Source organism: Podarcis gaigeae (genome assembly GCF_964106915.1).
Source record: "Podarcis gaigeae genome assembly, chromosome: 7".
Lineage (NCBI taxonomy): Eukaryota > Metazoa > Chordata > Lepidosauria > Squamata > Lacertidae > Podarcis > Podarcis gaigeae.
Genome location: NC_139683.1, coordinates 57,269,369 through 57,289,495, shown reverse-complemented (window position 1 = coordinate 57,289,495; position 20,127 = coordinate 57,269,369). Strand labels below are relative to the sequence as shown.

Here is a 20,127-nt window from a genome sequence, read left to right as displayed (position 1 = left end):
TCCAGGGCAGGGGAGATTTCTACTGAAATACCTGGGGGATGTTCTGCTGTGGGTGGGTGTGCACAAGTGGGGAGTGTAACACCTGAACAGGCTCCTATCCTGCAGTTCCCAAGGTCAAAATAGATATGATGGCAGCACGCCCAACCCCAGTCATGCCAAATCCCTACAAAAGCAGAAGGGGAGAGGGAGGAAGGGGGAGATTTAAAGCATGGTGTGAATGGGCAGAGCTGAACCCTTCCATCACCCATGGTTTCTCCCTGAAGCAACCTTAAAAACAACAACATATTTTGTTCTGATTGAGCTCCATAACACAAAGTAACCTCCATTGGAACCGAAGTAGCTTTAAAAAAAGTAGTAGTTTGGAGCAGGGAATTCAAGTGCAGAAAAAAGATGCACTCCTATAAATAATTCTAACTCTCCTTCCTGCCACCTGAAAATCACTTCAAATGCAAATAATTATAGAAAAACAAAAGCAATGGCAATCTATTTTCTTAACAGTTTCTGTTAATGTGGGCAGGATATAATCTCCATTGCTTTACAATAAAAAGGCATTGAGATGTTTATGTTTATGACCAGGAGTGGCAGGTTGGGGAGTTTAAAAAAGTAGTTAGATACTGAAATTATGTTATTTGTTTCCAGCAGTATCCCTCCAAATGCTTCACGAACAATATTCCAATCCCAATACATACCTAAGGTTCCCAGTTTTAGAATATGGATCAATACATTCATCCCTTGACAATATTCGATGGGAAAAAAGCTTCTTTTCGGAGTCCAAGAATGCTTTTAAGGAAAAGAAGTTCAAAATTAATATGTATTTTCCACAAGAATCATCATACTTTGTATGATTTTCTTTGGAATACCACAGGATAGTTTTAGCCAAAAAACTGCTTTTAATATGAATTACTGTGCATAACTAAAATTTATTAATGAGATCCCCAAATACATTCATCTACTACATAAACCATAAATACTACACATAAATAAAGAGACTGGTATTAAGCCATTAAGGCTGCAATCCTATACACCCTTAGAAGCAAGTCTCACTGAATTCAATAAGGATTATTTCAGAGTAGGCATGTATGGTATTGTGCCATAAATAATTTTAATAAATACTTGCTAATATAACTTGCAACATGACTGATAGGGCCACAATAACATGTCTACTCAGAAGAAAGTCCAATGGAAATCCATGGGGTTTTCTCCTAAGCAACTGGGGTTATGAGTGCCTCCTGAATGTTTTTAATAAAATGTGAGTTTTCGTTAGAGGGGAAAAAGATTTTGAAGTTTATATTTGTAGTTTATTCCTTAAGAGTAAACATAGCATATTTAGGTCAACATATTGGCCAGTCAAGCATCACATCTTGTTTTGCGATACAACAGTATACCCCATTGTAAAAACTTCATAGCAAGTCTCAGCATTAGTCGATTTCCCCCATTTGTTCAGTGCCATGTCTTGGGTTTGTAGATAGCCAAAGCAGTGGAAAGCATCCTACAATTCTTAAGCAAAATGGGCAAGTTAAGGGAAGGTTTAAATAGGAGTTCTTGTAGTTGCAGGTTTTAAGTTATACTTGTAAGATTTGAACATAAATACTTCTGAGCTATCTTGAAACAGTAACAGCTTTGTTTTTTAAAACATGGCTGGATGACAATTGTCCTGAAAAACTGATTTTTAAGGACTATAATCAGGTAAGAATTCTGCATTCGATTTCTTGGCTACTTCCTCATGTTACATAAACCATTTTTGGTTTCATCAGTGGGGGAATCACATTAAAGTAGCCCTGCACTTGTGGTCTACCAGTCACATATTGCAGTTTCATAAGCCTCCTGGTTTAGCTGCTTGCCAGAGATTGCACCAATTAAAGGGTTGTCAAGCATCTGGCACCACAAAATATATATCAGGGTCGGCTGCATTCACTTTGGTGGGTCACAGGTTGCATTATTTTATATCTGGAGAAGCCCAGTGCAAACTTTGTTTTATAAACTAACACTGTCAAAATTTCTGAGGAAGTTATTTTAAAATTGTGACCCCTATGCGATATCCATTTTTAGACATGACTGGTGATTCAGGGAGTGATGTGATGCACTTTGAAGGATTTGGATGTTCAGAGGCTATTGACGCAGCACTTTCTAGAATTCCCTATAAAAGGTTTCAGTGACACACTTCCCAATATCACTAGTCACCTATCAAAAATTGATACATGTAGGCAAAAACTATTGTGTCTTACAGGAATAACTTAAAACCCACAAATACAAGAAAATTTGAGAGTTAAGGATAGAAGTTCAACCTTAACTCACCCGACTATGCTTAAGAATTTCAGCAAATTCATGTAGGGTCATCCCCTTGCAGTACCTAGGCATAATGAATTGAAAGAATTAGCTAGACAGAACCATCACCAAGTAAACTTAGAAAGATGCATTGGCCTACTAAAGTGAAATAAGCCACTTAATATAGAAAATAAAAGCGAGGTGTGAATATTTTAAATAAAAATGTTACAACAATATTTCCATAAATGGTCTGTTGTTTTTTCTCCATGTTCATTATCTACACAAGTCAATTGCTAACTAGATTGGTCGGTGGCCTAGATCAAAACACAAGCCCCCTCCCTACAAGCTCCTCTCAGCTGAGTGAGTTCACTTTCTGTCCTGGAGATAAAGGTAGGACCTTGAACAACAGAAACAGGGAGAAATGATCACTATATTAGCCAGTATATCAGCTGGCCAGTCCTTTATTAATCTATATGTATCAACACATGTAGATTAGGGTTAAGGAGAAAGTGGAAAAAAGAAGGAACAGATGCTTCTTCTTTCAACAGATACCACCATCCTGAAGAGACCCATTAGCAGGAATAAACAGCTTACATAAAAGAATCAGTTGAGGAATAAATCGGGATATACTTTCTTTTTTGGTTTTCACCTGCTATTTAATTATATAAAAATAATACATTATGTGTCAACTGACACTTTCCTAAGAAAATATTTCATTTCTGGGTGATTTACATTTCCTTGCATGAACAACAATACCCAGTGGCTCGATTAGCAACAAACTCAAAGTAATGGTTATTTAATGACCTGGTTTGCACAATCAAATCATGACTCAACAAGCCAAAATATGAATGACTCCATGCACTTGCATGCGGCGTCCATCACAGAAGTGGAGAAACAAACCAGGAAGCTGCAATTAGCTATGGCTTCCCATTATGTGGCAACCAGAAACAATAATTAATGGTTTCCAAACAAGCGAAGATTCCCAACTCATCCTTAAAAGATGTCCTAATATTCTAACTTGGTTGGACTGAATCTAGCATAGTTTCCCAGTATGCATGTAAAGGGAAACTGTGGTTAAGTACGGCTTCAATGCTCATTTGCCCACTAACATGAAAAGAGGACTTTGGGGCTGCATGAGGGTGATGCAGCTTGTGCAAATCCTAGTTTATTAAGCAGAGTTAATAGATTAAATACATTTCTTTCTCAACCCAAGAACTGCATTCCCTTATAGGGAACCTTTATGTGCACCCCATCAGCATCCATTCCCATTATCTTTCATACACATGCTTATACCCATTCTCATCCTTGACTGGCCAGGTTGGCTGGAAAGTGGAATCCAACAATATTTGGAGGGCTACGGGTTTTTCATCCAGGCTCCACTGCACATTAAATGAAGTCTTCATTCAACACAATTTCTCTTTAAATTTACTGCCACCTTTTGTTTGAAGCATGCACACACTATTGTAAGCAATGACTGCTATAAAAACACACAGTTGGAGAGTTGCTTTTCTTCTTTCAAGCAGAACCATGACATTTCCTAGATAGATCTGAGGGAAAAAGTGAATCCCTTCACCCAGATTACATACCCCACTCTTTTCAGGGCAGTTATACAGTGGTGCCCCCCAGACGAACGCCTCGCAAGACGGAAAACCCGCTAGACGAAAGGGTTTTCCGTTTTGGAGGCGCTTCGCAAAACGAATTTCCCTATGGGCTTGCTTCGCAAGACGAAAATGTCTTGCGAGTTCCTGTGTTTTTTTTCCTCCCCCCCCCTTCCTAAGCCGCTAAGCTGCTTATCAGCTGATCCGCTGATAAGCCGCTTAACAGCTGATCGCTAAAAGCCGCTAAACCGCTAATAGTGCTAATCCGCTAAGCTGTCAATGGGCTTGCTTCACAAGACGAAAAAACCGCTATACGAAGAGCCTCACGGAACGGATTAATTTCATCTTGCGAGGCACCACTGTATATCATTCATCACTTCTGGCTTCTCATGGTCTCATGTTGAGGGACAACAGTGATTTTCAAAACAGAAGAATGTTTGCATCTTGGAGCAAAGTCTGCAAACTGACCTCATGGGTACATTATCAGATTAGCCATGTACGTTCCCCATTTTTATTCCTCCTCTTCCTACCTCCCCTCATAGCTTTGTGTAATGCCAGATGAAGCATTCTGGAGAACCTGAAAGCTTCTGCGACAGTTTGGCTTGTCCCAGTGAAGGTACTGCACAATCGCAGATTTTTGGTTTTGTTCTTACAAATGAATGTTGCTTTTTGTGTGCTTTGTAAAACTGAGGGCAATATCCAACGAAGTAGTTCAGTTAGTGCATGGACCTCTGGCTGTGAAATGGAACTTCGCCCTGTCTTCTCCCTCAGCAACCTCTATGTTTGTTCTGGGGGTTCCCTCCAAACCTGCAGAACAGATATGGGGAGGGCATGGGGGGCATCAGGGAGAGGTGACATTCTATTGAGAAGCCAAAGTTCTTGTGCTAAAGGAACTACTTCATTGGATACCACCGTGAGTGCTTTAAATAAGCCAAAGTAACAAGAAGTCAAAGGTAGATGCAATAGAATAATGCTTTCAGCACCAAAGAACTTTAATTTACTGCCTGTTGGAATACAGTGGAAAATTGGTTTTCGAACGTAATCTGTTCCAGAAGACCGTTTGACTTCCGAAATGTTTGAAAACCAAAAACTCAATACAGAAGCCTCAATATAATAGGGGAACTCAAAATGGAAGCCGCGTGGAACGTTCAGCTTCCAAAAAGCATTTGAAAACAGAAGCAATTACTTCTGGGTTTTTGGCATTCAAAAGCCAAAACGTTCGACTTCTGAGATGCTCGAAAACCGAGGTTCTACTGCCTTCATTCCTCATGTAAATGAAACAATGCACCTAGCCACAATTTAGCTGGATCAAAACTCCAAATAAAAGGGATGATGATCCAATTTTCTCAATCCCATGTTAATCTCTTATCCTGTTGTAGATTAGCAGATATTATTGTCTGACTGTTACTCTCAGCATGATTTGTTTAAGCCACCTTGAGTGCCGATCAGGGAAAAATGCACGGTGTAACAACAATACTTTTGAACAAGATTTGAAATGCAATTTGGGAACAGCACTGCAGCCACTTGGTAGCTTCTATTCTAAGTACCATAATAATAATAATACTGATGATGATGATGAATGTTCTATATTATGGTACGTAGAATAGAACCGTAGAGTTGGAAAGGATCCTGAAAATCATCTAGTCCAACCCCCTGTGATGCAAGAATCTCACCTAGATTATACATGACAGATGGCCACCCAACCTTTGCTTATAAACCTCCAAGGAGTGAGAGTCCATCACCTCTCATGGAACTGCTTACCTGCAATTGTATGTGCATAAAGTCTGCTTCCAAAGGTAAACACATGTAGTTCATACAACTTGGCAATCTTTTCTAGGAACTCTCTGCAATGAGGACGCAACCGAGTATGTAGCATAGGCTCCCCTCGACCTAACTGAAAATGGAATATTCCCTGAAAGGGAGAGATAACACTGGTAAGACGTAAGCTATAACTCATAAATAAAACCCATTTTCTGGTATATACAGAATGATTTTCAGCTTATAAAAGAATTTAGTTTTCAACTACTATTAGGTGTACCAAACTTTTAAAAATTAGCAGTTTGTATACACTTACAAATATACATTATGAAGTTCAATAAAAAGAGCAGCTCAGCATTTACATTTGCTTGCCATGGTTTTTATAATATCTCACAAACTACAACTTCTGTCAGGCCAAGCCAATGCCCAGTAATCATGAGTTATAGTTCAGCAATATCTGGAGTCACAAGCTAGACCTCCTTATCATAGAATGACTGAAAATAGTCACTATATGATGAAGTAGTATTAGCTATCAATTTAGTTAAGAATATTTGGGAGCTAGCTAGGTAACTTCAGTTTCATTCCCATTTCTCTAGCTAGGATCCAGAAAGCCCACATGGGCAACAAGTGTCTTTTCCAGTTGCTACACTGGAGAGTACACCAGACCTCGGAGCAAATTTTGTAACAGTAGGAGAGGTTCCTGAAAAGTCCCAACCTTTATGCACCTCTGGTTGTGTGTGCAAGTAATTTCACTGAATATTCACTAGATGATTATTTAACTGAGTTTCACTCAGAGAAGATCTATTGGAATTAATTGACCTAACTAGTGTTCATTAATTTCATTTAGTCTATTCTGAGTAAAATTTAGTGTTCCTTTTCTGGAAAAAAGCAATACAAGCAGATTTCACATGCATTATTTTTACATTATTGATTTTATCTTGTCCCATCCTGAAGGCTGTATTTCTTATTTTCAATGTTTGGACATCAAATTCTAATGGTTGTTTCTTTGTAGTTACTGCAGATTTAGTATGTATGCCAGCATTTTTATTTATTATTGGTTAGTTTTATATTTTCTTTCAGTGCTAGATGCCTTGAATTTCTTCTGGAAGCTAGAATAATAAACAAGGGCTTAGGATCTACTATATATTTTGGAAAGTTTTTATTTGCTATGAATTGGATGCCTCTTAGTTTATGAACTTTATAAAGCATTTCATTCTTGAAATATTGAACAGTTTTAATGTATTTTGGCAAAGAACAATAATCACTAATGTTGCTTTACTCTGTTAGACATCTGTTGGCAGTGCTGTTCTGTTGTATGGATCAATGTCTGGTCCAAATCTACCATTAGCACCAGTTTTCGATTTCTGCGTAGCCTCTCCTGGTCTTCTCTTCCCAACTGCTCAGCTTGCTACAATAAAAACAGAGTATCCCATTAAGTGTATTTGAAGCATAAAATGAGGATTAACTTGAACAGATCTCAGTAGACGCAGTGCAATGTACAGTAATTTCAAAGAAGAAAAAAAACAACAACAGCCAGCCAAAATTCAATTGACTAAATAGCTCTTTTCACTCATATTAAAGACCAAATGGCAGTGGAACATCATCTTAGAGTTGCCCTCTAGGCCTCCAAAATCCTAGCAATTTGTATGTATCAGACTCACTGCATCAACATGTTTAATTAGTGGATTTTGCAGCAAAGGGTTTATTTGAACTTCTGGTATGTGGCAGATGCAGTGAGCATTTTTCCCCTACAAGCAAAAAAATAAGGAGTGCTATCCAATGAAGTACTTCTGTTAATGCAAAGACTCTGATTGCAACAGAACCTCCTTCTCTTCTCATGTGTAATCTAAATTTGTCCTGGAGATTCCTCCAACCCCCCCAGAGCAGAACCCTCCATTTGTGCAAATGGAAATCCTTATGCATGTTGTACAGAGTACTCTCATTATTTCCACTGCTCTTCATGTGCTGTAAAAGCAGCTGGTCTCCTGGGTATAACATTTTACTTGCACCCAAGTGTTTGATGGCCAAAATATACTGTTCGTGGCTACTTTTAAAATATTAGCTGTGAGGGTATGTGACTGATATACACATTTTTATTTCAATTTCAACAGTATTTTTAATTGTGTTGCTTTATTGCTTTTGAGTTTGGCAAAAAGACTGGGGTATAAATTTAATAAGTTTGCCATCTAAACTTCTATTGGCAGGCTTTGTGCAAGAAGAATATAGAATGAAATCCAAGGGAGCAGGCAGTAGTTCTCTCTTCAGAACTAAAATTTGATTACAACACATCAGAAACATGTATAGCTTAGGATTCTATCTACTTAAAAGAGTTGCTTTCAACTTCAAATTTAGCTAAGACAAATTGCTGTATTACATGCGTTCATAATGAAGAAATTCTGCTAATTAGATCTGCTGAACTTTGGGTCCCTGCCAAAAATAAGGGGAAGAGTAGGAGTATACTGTACTTACTTCAGAGCTAACCATCAATTCTGGTACACTATGAACCATTGATACAGTTGCTGTGGATACTGGCATATTCTGTGTTCCATTCTTGCTTCGTAACCTAACAACGTGAAAGATATCAGACAAATTTTATTAATAACAGTTACCAAAAAAACAAAACAAAACAAAAACCCTCTAACAGGACTGATTTGTGCCGTAAGACAACTACCTTATTTATCACTTGCACCAACCAGCCTTAAACAGTGTACGCTAACAGTAAATTTACATGATGTTTAATTGGCAAGCAGAATATAATTTAAGAACAGGAAAAATGGAACACCTTGGTACAGAGACCAGAGTCACGCTTTTTAAACCAAGTAAAAAGTACCCAAGTACATATACACATCTATGTACCGTATTTTTCGCCCTATAGGACGCACCGTCCCATAAGGCGCACCTAGTTTTTTGGGGGGGAAATAAAGGGAAAAAAATTATTTCCCCCCCAGACGTGGGGCTGGGGCGGGGGAGGCCGAGCTTCCCCCGACCCCAGCCCCCAAACAGGCAGCTCTCTGCAAGCCGCGGGAGCCCAGCGCTGGCTCCCGCGGCTTGCGGAGAGGTCCGCGAAGCCTGGATGCGCTGAGCTCAGCGTGCGCAGGCTTTGGCATGCAGGCAACTCTCCGCAAGCAGTGGGAGCGCTCCCGCTGCTTGCGGAGAGGTCCGCAAAGCCTGGAGAGCGAGAGGGGTCTGTGCGCACCGACCCTCTCGCTCTCCAGGATTCAGCGAAAGCCTGCATTCGCCCTATAGGACGCACACACATTTCCCCTTCATTTTTGGAGGGGAAAAAGTGCGTCCTATAGGGCGAAAAATACGGTACTTAAATTACTGGCATCCTATGAAGCATATAGAAAAATGGTGAAAAGGATTAGGATTCATTTCTGTTTACTGAGAGAAATGTTAGGCTTTTAGAAAGTCTTAACCATTTACAACAAATACCACATTTCTGTTTTGCAATATAAAATTGTTGGGTTTGTGTATGTTTTGTTTTACTTAAAATTTCAAAAGTGAACTGTATTTGCTCTCAGAAAGAATTAAACTGGAATATAGGAATACAGGGTGGCAGCATCCCAATATCTGAATAAAACTGCTTTCAGTGTAATGTAGGTATTAGAGTGCTGGATGAAGACCTGGGAGACCAGGATTCTAATCCTCACTCAGCAATGAAGTTCACTTGGAGGACTTTGGGCCAGCCACTGTATCTTAGCCTAACCTATCTCCACAAGGTTGTTGTGAGGATAAAATGGGGAGGGGCAAACTCATGTGTGCTGTCTTGAGCTCCTTGGAGGAAAGGTGTGCTATAAATCAAATAAATAATAATAATGGTGCATGAGCAGTTGTGCAATACTGATTACGCTTGGCTTCAAAATGTTGTTCTTCATCCACCCTGCTTCATCTGCACATAAGCTGCCATATGACATCAGTAGGCAGCAGTGTATTTTGATAGTTATATCAAGAATATCCTGTTTGGCCTTTGTGTAGACAATGGACACAAAACGAATATTTAAACATGAAGGTTTAATCTTTATTTCAAACTCCCAAGACACTCCTATCAATTCTATTAATCAGAACTATTTCAAGTTCTTGACTGTATTTCTGGAGACCTGAACAGGGAACAGTTCCTACTACAAAAGAAATTTTACCGTTGTGGTTTTCTATGTACAACACTGTCACCCATTTGGTTCTTTATTGTTACATTCATGTCCAATAGTTCAGCAAGTATGTTTTACATTCCTTTTGAAAGAATGATTCTTTGGTTTATCCATCAATAAACCTGTGCTCATTTTATGAAGAATGCCATATTTATTATCATCAAACTGATGTTTATTTCTATTTTGTAATATTATGCTGGTGCAAGTTCGCATGCTCCATATTCCCACTTATTTCTGGCACTGCTGGGCATACAATAAACATAAATTGTTCTTTCCAAGTATGAAGAGCATTATTCCAGTGCAATGCAATTGATTTCAGTTTAAATTCCTCAAAGGTGACAATCCTCAGTTTAATGCAGCACCATCAGCAGAAGTCAAAGTCCATACAACAATACTCACTGTGTCAAATCCTGGCCACACTCTGCACATAAGCCTTTCATAACAACTGGATGGCTGCATCCTTCCAGCCGCACCAGGACACCTCTGGAAAGCAAAGAAAAATCTTACTAAAGGAAAAACTGATTTCCTTATATTATATTCCGTATCAGATTAGAAGTAGGGAAATCAGGGTTTACACTGACTGTCACACTGAATACTAGACCAGCAGTTGCCAACCTACCTCCTACCTCCAGACCACCTGAAAATTGCTGGGGTATGTGTGTGCATGGGGGTATCTCGGTGGACCACTCAAAATTGTTCTGCATATTAAAAGCACATATAACGCACATTTTAAGGATGGATATGCCTGTTTGGTGAATGAAGTCCTATGAAGCTAAATGTAATGTTTGTTAGCCTCTGATCAGGTTCAGTGTTCATTTTGCTACTGTATGTGGAAGTATGGTAGCTGTTAACTTTTTAATACGCCATCTGTGTGGTGGTCATGGAGAACCAGTGATCCATAGATCACAGTCTGAAAATCTTGGCAACAGTTGCTTGGTGGACACAAACATAAAAACTATCCATGATATTTCACAGCTTTCTTATGTTGATTCACACAATACAGAATGTGTTTGCTTAATAGTTTTCTTTATGCTTATTTCTATTTATTTTTTATAACAGCTGAATTTATTACTGTTCACTTTAGTTATTATAAAAAGCCCTCTTTTAAAGGATTTAACCGATCCCAGAAAGCATACATTTTACAGAGATATTCTATCTGGGCACAATCCATAGCACAAGGACTGTGCCATAGTGCAGTGGTAGAACACCTGCTTTGCATGCAGAAGGTAGGACAAGGTATTTCCAGGTTGGGTTGGAAAAGAACCCTGTCTGAAATCCTGGCGAGCCAATCCCAGGTGACATGGTGGCATTTTAGCCAAGGTGGTGCCTTTCAGCTGTTGTAGGACTCCAACTTGGCTCAATTCTAGGCAGCAAGGTCATCAGGATATCATGCTGCCCACTCCTGTTCTAAGCTACTGCTTTGGCTCGGTAATACGATGGGTGAGGGCTAATAAGGTGAAACACTGTATTTGGCTTGTCCTTGCACTACTTGTTAGGGATGCTTAGGCCTGCTCTCAACTCTTTTGTTTATGGGTGCCTAAGTGATATCTTTGCTTAAAGCACTCTTTACCAACTTAGATTAGTGTGCAAATTGTGGCCTTCCAGAACAAATGCAATATTCCCATTGTTATCCATGGGCTTTCTGTGAAAAGCATTATACTCCTGCAACATGGCAGTTCAAATTATTAATAGGTACTCAGCATGCTAAGCATACTTTGCCTGTATTGACAAAATGTTGTATTGAAATTGGCTTCCAGTTTGTTACCAGGTATACCTTCAAAGATTTTGATTTTTAAAGCCCCAAACTGCCTGGAAGTGAGGTATCTGAAGGATTGTATTATCCCATATGAACTCTTTTGTTAAGGTCATCTTCTGGGTGTTTCCTCCTTTGAATAACTTTTCACTTTATAACACCCTGAGTGTGGAATGCTCTTCCCAAGGAGGTTCAGCAGGCATCTCTCACAATATGTTTTAGGGAGCAATCCTAAGTATGGAAAACCAGTTTGATTTATGCAGACCTAAGTTAAGTCGCATAAAGTACATCATTTCCAAACTCCATTCAGGCGCAGCCTGACAGAGGGAAAACAAGCCTTTAAAATAGTTTCCCATCCCCACCATAAGGAGCACTTATTTTTCAGGGCTCACTGTAGTGTCAGTTTCGTCAAACTTGGCTCAGTCAGCTTAGCCCTGGTTGAGCAGGGATGCAGGAGTTATTTACACCTGCGAACCTCTGGCTGAGTCAGGCTTGGGGACTTGTGCCTGTATAGCCCAGCTGAGCTGGGAACTGGCTGGCTGACCTCGAGATCTGCCACATCCTAACTTGCTCATCCTGATGGATCTAGGGTTAGGACCGTGCCCTTAGGCATGAAGTAAAAACCATTCAATTCTCAAAAGCCATGTACTTTTGATAATCATGCTTTGGTTGATGCTTTGAATTGGCTTTATTTTTACACATACACACACTTAAACAAACAGTCAGGGTATTCATTACAAACAATAAGTAAGGAAACACATTTTAAATAAATAAATAAGACATGGTAGATACCTTTATCCACTCCAAAACTGAGCTCAAACAAAAACAGGCACTGAATACTGATAAGGCCATTTGCAGAAGGACATCTGCAGGCTAAACTACTTGTTCAGAGCAACATAGCATCCTTGCTGCATGGGAAGAAAAAAGGCTAACCCAGAGACATGCACATTCTTGTGTGTATATATGTCTAGTACACATAGGAAACGAGACATATCATAAAGGCAAAGGAGAAGATGGGGCAGATTTGATCTACTTGATTTCTGTACTAACCACAGAAGGAAAGAAGCCCCTTCTTTCTCAGCCAGCATGGAAACCAAGCAGGCACTTGGAGAAAGGAAAGATCCACCTGTCCTTCCTCCACCTGTATTCTTGATAGTGAATCCACAATGCAGGTCAATATCACATGTAGTTTGCTATCCCTAGGTACTATGTATCTCAGTATCTAAATGCACATCCCAAACTACATAACAGCATCTTTTTGCATACATATATCTCTGGAATGAAGTTAGAGAGTGTAGCTACTCTGAAATCTTCTTTAATAGATAGCTATGTTCAGGGATGACAAGGGTTAAGGTCCATCAACTTCTGGGGTGTGATTCCCCACCCGAAATTTAATGTCTAATTAATTTTACAATAGCGTTTCCTACATTTTTTGTGTTCAGGTACAACATAGGTGAAGAAATCATCACTGCAAATTAGGAACTAAAGAAAAAAGTAACCAAGATGAAAAACTATTCTGAACTGGATCAGACTTGTGCAATTAGAGTAATCTTGGGTATTAGAATGAGTGTTTCATTTGTATAAACAGACATAAATTTAAGTGATAAAGTCCAACATATTTAATTTTAACATTTCGTCTACATTTTACCAAGGCCTGCTTCCTCCACACAGATTACACTCATGACTGCAGCTCTGACTTATTTAGGTTAATTAAGGTGTCTCTAATCACAGGCTGTTTATCTTGCTGTCATTCACTTTGAGCCCTTGGGCTAGGGTGTACTACAAATTTAAACACAAACAACACACTCTACATCAGGTTTACATCCCACCCTTTCTTCAAGGAATTCAGGACATTCTATTCTCACAACAATCCTGTGAAGTAGGTTATCCTGAGACAGCAACTGGCACAAAGTCACTCAGTATGCTTTGCAATTTGTACTCAGTTTCTTCCCGTCTATGCCAAATGCTCTAACCATGGCACCACATTGTCTTTCCATAAATATATAGCTCAAGTCACTGTATTTTATGGGATAAATTTGTCCTCCTTTCCTCCTTCTCGCCTTTTATCATCTCTTCTGCTGTCAAAGTTTTACTATAAGGTCCCCAATGGAAAAACCTTGAAATACAACAACAACTGGAGAGCTACAGGCTCCCCAGCCCTATATTACAGTAATTAGTTCAATGTCAGGCAGAACATGCACGAAACAGTAAGTAGCTAGTCAAGCTCTACTATGATGTCACAACAAATCACCAAATGACATAGAAAGAATTGAGTAAGAAGGGTCTTATGAGAGCTTTGAGATTTGCTGAGGACGACCTTCTTGCAATACTACCATACACTGAAATTTGGGGGCCTATGACTAGCCTAGAAAACCTTCTGGGCAATGGCAAAGGCTATGGAAAACTCTCATCCCTGATATATACTGTCTATCTTTCTCCCTCTTCCTATGGGCCTCCTGAACATTTAAGGTGATGGTCTGTTCAGCAATGTAATCAGATAGAATAGTTTCTTTAAACTGGATTGTGTTCTTTGGGGCTTTTAAAAGCTCGTTTTGAATTCCAATTACTTGTTATATTCTGTGGGCTATAAATAAAAGAAAGCTGTTTCACTCCATTTTTGCCCCTTAGTTTCCAAGGTAAGCTGCCTGTGGTTTGTCTGCACATCTTTGAAAACTTCACTTCAGAAGTGTTAAAGCCATGTGGGAACCTACATTATTGCAACTGGCCTGGCAGACTGCAAAAGCAAGTAAAAAGGGGTTGTGTTTCGCCCCTCGCTAGTCACTCCTCCTACTTCCTCTATGGAGACGGGGAGCAAAGATCGGTTTCCTAAGGTGCTTCAACCGAGACCCAAGGAAGGCGGGCGGGCGGGCAGCCTGAAGTGTCGGCCGAGCCCACCGCGCTGCGGCGCCTTTTTAAATCTGGGGCCGCATCTGAGCCAGAGGAGGAGCGGGGCCTGGGCTGTCACAGGCGCCGCCGTGGAAGAGGGCGGAGAAGGCACCGGCTGCTCCTCCCGCGCTTTCCCGCCTCTCCTCACCCTGTCCCGGATCTTCGCAGGAGAGGGCAGAGGAGAGCGGATACCGGAGGCGCGTCCCAAGTCCAGGCGGAGAAGCCGAGAGGCAGAAGTCACCGGAGGCGGCGCTTTCCCGGGGCCCGGCCCACCGCCCTCCCCAAGCCCCGGCCGACCCCTCTTACCCGGGCGGGATGACTTGCCCGCGCTGCGCGCACAGCTCCCGCACCACTCCCGGCCGCTCCGCTTTGACCTTTCGCTCGGCTGTCCGCTGCGGGCCGGTCTCTGCGGCCGAGGCTCCAGGCCGGGCCGAGCCCACGATAGGCGCGCAAACCGCCAGCACCGAGCCGATCTTCACGGCCGCCCCGGCCGACACTTTCCATTCCAAGAGCCGCAGCGGCTGCGGGCCGGAGACGCGGATCTCCGTCACTTCGGACGCGGCAGCGGCGGCGGCGGTGTCCCCTCCTGAGGAGGAGGAGGACGAGGCGGCCGCTCCCGGTTCCTCCATGGCCTCGGTCGCTGGGGCTCCCTCCCAGGCCGGGCCCGACTCGGCTAGGGACAGGTCGCTATGGCGACGGGGGCGCCGCTGCCGGTTAAATGAGGAGAATCGAACGCGAAACGTTGCGCTTCCCCCTCCCCCACCCACCAACTACCACCTTTTTTTTAAAAAAAATAATAACAACAAGAAGTAGTCACGAGCAGCGACAACTGAGCGCGAGGTCAAGGCTCCGTTGCGCAGGCGCGGGACAACCTTTTTTTTTCTGGCGCCCGTGCCAGCTTAAAGGGGCCGCCGCGTTAAATCCGGCCCGCCTCTGGAGACAGCGAAGGCAATCGGATAGTATAGTACTGTAGCCTCTCAACACGCTCTTCCAGCTCCTGGGCGGGGCAAGTTTCAGCCCCGCCTCCCGGTTCCTTCCGGCATCGCGCGCTCCTACCTTACTGGAGACGCAAGCGCGCGTTCGCTTACACGCCCCTCCGCGTGCGCTACATAACACTGCCCCGTGTTTTTCTGCCCCGTCGAAGGGGATTGTGGGATATAGAGGCCGGCTTGCAAACCTCTTCTAAACGCTAACTACAAGTCCCAGCATGCATTTCTCTGGCTGTTTGGGGCATGTGTAGCCGGCTACAGCAAACAGGACGGTAGCGGCAGTTTGCTTGCTTGCTTGCTTGCTTGCTGACCTGGTTTTCTAGTAGTTGTTTAAAGTAGTAGTTGACTACAAGGACCCTACAGAAATTCAGAAATTTTCTGTGTGTCAGCTAACGAAAAACAAAAAGCATTCCAAATAACAAGTCCATCCTTTATCAAACTTCAGGTGTGGGGATGGAGAATTATGGATTTTAAAGGTTTTAAGAAAATTGCCATGTGCATCCTAACAAGTGTTAAGACGCTAACAGAGATGTTAACAGCGGAAAACCAGCTAACAGAGATGTTAACAGTACTTAATGTACTCCAGTATGATTAGTGATGCTTATGACAGTTCTATCCTGTACTTATTAAATTTCCCCACACTGTAGATGAATGTGTGGGGAGGATGTTAACCACCCTGAAAAACACACATTTTCTGTGTGTGCTTTGGTTTTCAGTAACTTTCTAATAAAGAGTTTATTGATTTCATAAGATTTATACACTGTTGGATTGTAAACAAAACCCTCAAAGTGGTTGACCAAAAGATAAAACCATACAATTGGGGTGGGGATGCAGTACTGTACATTAAAACATACAGCAAATTAATAAAACATTAACATTCATACCAGCATTTCTAAGCATTTTGGAAGGCTTGTCTAAACGAGAATGTTTCTAGCAGGCGCAGAAAAGAATACAGTGCCGGCTTGATATCAGTAGGAAGCGAGTTCCAAAGTGCTGCCACACTAATCAATAGATTTCTTACAAAGGTGGAATAGGTATTATGTGTAACCTGTTGTTGTTTAGTCATTTAGTCGTGTCCGACTCTTATGTTTCATGTGATTATGAGATTTTGCATAAAATAGTCAATCCCCAGGAGCTTTTACTTCAGTTGGTGCTAGCAGCTGAGCTAGAACCGGCAAAGCACTGGAATAACAGTCATATTTAATAGGTAATCTACTTGGCAGTGGTTTTGCAGACTATGGTGTTTTGTGATCACTGAAAAACTACTCAGTATTTCAAAGTGTCAAATGGCAAAACAAACTGAAAGATGTCTTGTTCTACAGGCATTATCTTCTGCAATTTGGGCCAGTGCAAAACCACAAACTACGGTAATAAGTAACAGCCTCTACTTGTTGTCACCTAAAGCTGCAGTCCTATACATACTCAAAAGTAAGATGGATTAAAATCAGTGGGACTTCTGAGAAAACGTATGTGAGGTTGCAAATGTACAAGACTCAGTCATCAAAAATAATTTCAGACAATCCATCTTATCTTGAGATCTCAAGATGCGTAACAGTGTTGTATAATATGAAAAGGTAACATTTCCCTATCCCAAAATCTCTCCACCCAAATTTAGAATGTAAACAAAAGGAAGGTTAAAGTTGAACCAAAGCCAACCCATTTTATTTGCACTTCCTTAATTACACTTCACTGCTTCAAGTCACCATGGGCTGGATCCAGGCCAAGTTACAGAATAATCCTAACCACGTCTACTAAGAAGGAAGTTCTATTGACTTCAGTGAGTCTTAATAATTGAGGTTATAATTACAGCCAGGAGTCACATTTAGGTCTCACTGAAATCAACATGGTTTCGGTAGCTGTTACTATCATAATTTTTCACATTGATATGAAAGATTCCAAATACAACTTACTTGGTCTGGATTCTGTCCCCATGCTTTTCTTTAGCCTACTCACTTCTTATCCATTGATTTCCCTGATCCTTTCTTATCAGAATTGATTATATGAAAAGTTGTTTATTCCATATAAAACCCTTGACCTATCAAAACTATTGCTTATTGTTATTTATTAACTATACACCGAACACACATACTTAGACATATGTTTTAACTCTGTTACACAAACTGATCATTCTAAACAGTGCCATGCCTCACTCTATCTATGAAAAGATATGGCTAAATAAATATAATGATAGAATTAATTGCCTGTGCAAGCTATCTTCTGGTTGTCAATAATTATTCTGGTTGACAATAAACAGCTCCCTAGATGGTGATCCATGCTTTTATCGTGTGCAGTGCTGACAGTATATTATCCTGGCATAGTTTCATTAGGGAACTCAAATAAACTTAGTAGCTACAACCATAATATCATGACTGTGGTTTCAGGGAGGAGAATTGACAATGGCTCATATAAACAAGGAGTGGGGCATTATGATGGAAGCCTACGTAAGATTAAATGAGAGAAATAGCATTAAAAGAATTAAACCTAACAAAGCAAAACTCTCTATTAAAGCAGCAAAAAGCAACCTTACTAGCTTTTGCTGAAGTTGTTCAGTAATAAAGCAAATAAATTCCTGGAACCCAAAGCTGTTTGCAATTAGATCCTTGGCTGCACTGATGGCCCTCTGTAATTAGTGCCATAAAAGATGCCCAAGTGAAATATTTAACAATGCTGAGGTTGTTGGAGAAAATGTAATCTTTTTCCTGGCCCAAGAGGCTGTTCTGCTTGACCAGAAGCACCCATTTGATAAATTTGTGGATTTTTGTTTTCAGAAAAATGTGCTGCGGTTTCTGACATGAAACCTGGGTAAATATATTTTGTTGTTTCATTGAGTCACCAGATTCACCTTCTGGTCCTCAGATTCATTCTTCACTGATATCACAAATTCTATCCTTATCCTTCAACTATTACAACCCCAGAAACTGACCCAAGAACCCTGGCTCATTTGTGCTATCAGTAACACAGCAAAGCGACAATGGCATGTGAATTACCTTTCCCCACAAGATGGCACCACTCTCAAGTTTGCATATGTTGTGCCCCCAAGAACTTCTTTTGTGTGTACTGAGCGAGGGGTGTGTGTTGTGTCTATTGAGTGTGTGTGTGAGCAGTTGTGTGTCATATGATATTCTTCATATCCTTTGGCAACCCTATGGAACAAGATGAAAGATGGAGAAAAAACAGCAAGATCCCTTGGTATAATGTTGGCTGTTAATCTAAACGAATGAGCAAATCACAATAAAAGGATAGGGCAGAACCTTAAGACATTCTATATAGTACAGCTGTTGTTGTTTTTCTTAATGGTATGTGGGACATAAAATAAGTCGACATAATCAGATGTCTTCAGACATTAAAGGAGTGTTGTACACATATGGGAGGGGAGGAACAAAAGGCACACAATGAACTCAGGATCTGCAGGTTTGAATAACTGAGACTGACGTATTCTATTGTGCTGCAGCAAGTTTGTCAAAAGGTGCACAAGATTAAAAGCAATATCAAAGGGAAGAGAAGATCTTGGGATTCTGTTCAAGATGCCCTGAGCGGGGAGTTTGAGTAGGGTGGGGGTGGGAGGAATGGAAAGTTTGAAAAAGAAAAAGAAATTAAAGGGATGAAAAGAGAATGATTTGTGGTCTGGAGCTCCGAATGGGCCTTTAATCATGAAGAAGTCGCAGTCCTCCGAAACACATGAAGAAAACCAGGCCAACTCTGATCAAGGCAACTGGAGAGAGAAAGAGAACAGAAGATGATATTGAAGTGCATCTGTTCTTAACCCAAGAGGAAACGAAGCTGATGACAGGATGTTCATTAGGAACTGAAGGGAAGATAAACAAGAGTTTCGTTTTTCAAGAGGAAAGACGCACATTTAGCAGACATGTTAAAAATTATAGTTCATTGGGAGGCAGGCAGTACAGTGATGCTGTTCTGCAGCAATGTTAAGAGGCTGGAGAGGATGCTTATTGGTTTAACAGTCACCAAAGAATCTCAGGCTGCATACACACTGTACATTTAAAGCACCCACCCCCAAGATCCATGGGAATTGTAGCTTACACACAGAGAGAGCTACAATCCTCAGCACCCTTAGTGAACTACAGTTCCCAGGATTTGTGTGTGTGTGTGTGTGTGTGTACGTGCTTTAAATGCACTTTAAACATATTGTGTGTGTGCAGCAACACTGCAAGAAAATAATGTTACAAAATCCATAGCATGGCCTAGATTAGTGGTTTCCAATTGGTGGTCCATGGATCCTAGGATGTCCATGCAACCAATCCAAGGGGCCCCTGGCACCATTCACACAACAAAAACTACCATAGAGGATCAAGATTTCCAAAAGTAGAGGGTCCATGGCTTGGCTTTTGAAAAACACGGGATCCACAGTTCTTAGCTAACTGGGAACCACTGGCCTAGATTCTTCCCTTACGGTTCTGGCTATAGGGGATAAGATCTATAGCCTTCCTTTTAGTTAACTAGAGATAGCCTGATATCATGGATATCATATCACCTTTCTTAGCGTAAATATTTTTTTAAATCTGAAAAGAATAAATGTGTGCAATACCCGTATTATCAAGGTCAGGAACGATTCTTCCTAACAGGTCACTAAGCTAGATAAGAAGGGTGTGCCTGAGGTCCAGACATAGAATTGCCACTGCTGTTTCCATTCTGCTGCCCCACGTCTGGGGTGTTAACAGCCGCCTCAATCACTCCACAAAGCAAGCCAAATTTGTAGGCATGGAAATTTG

At 41.0% G+C, this 20,127-nt stretch overlaps 1 protein-coding gene across 1 annotated transcript in view; it reads right to left on the bottom strand.

Annotated features, from left to right (window-relative positions):
- The window catches only part of CTDP1 (CTD phosphatase subunit 1), a 48,360-nt gene extending 32,814 nt beyond the window's left edge, over positions 1-15,546 (bottom strand). The window contains exons 1-6 of the mRNA XM_083746899.1: positions 14,715-15,546; positions 10,169-10,252; positions 8,091-8,184; positions 6,901-7,029; positions 5,625-5,775; positions 690-780 (exon numbers count right to left, since the gene is read on the bottom strand). Coding sequence (XP_083603025.1) covers positions 690-780; positions 5,625-5,775; positions 6,901-7,029; positions 8,091-8,184; positions 10,169-10,252; positions 14,715-15,037 — 872 coding nt within the window. The 5' untranslated portion in view covers positions 15,038-15,546. The remainder of the gene's footprint in view (positions 1-689; positions 781-5,624; positions 5,776-6,900; positions 7,030-8,090; positions 8,185-10,168; positions 10,253-14,714) is intronic.
- Positions 15,547-20,127: the final 4,581 nt, after the last annotated feature.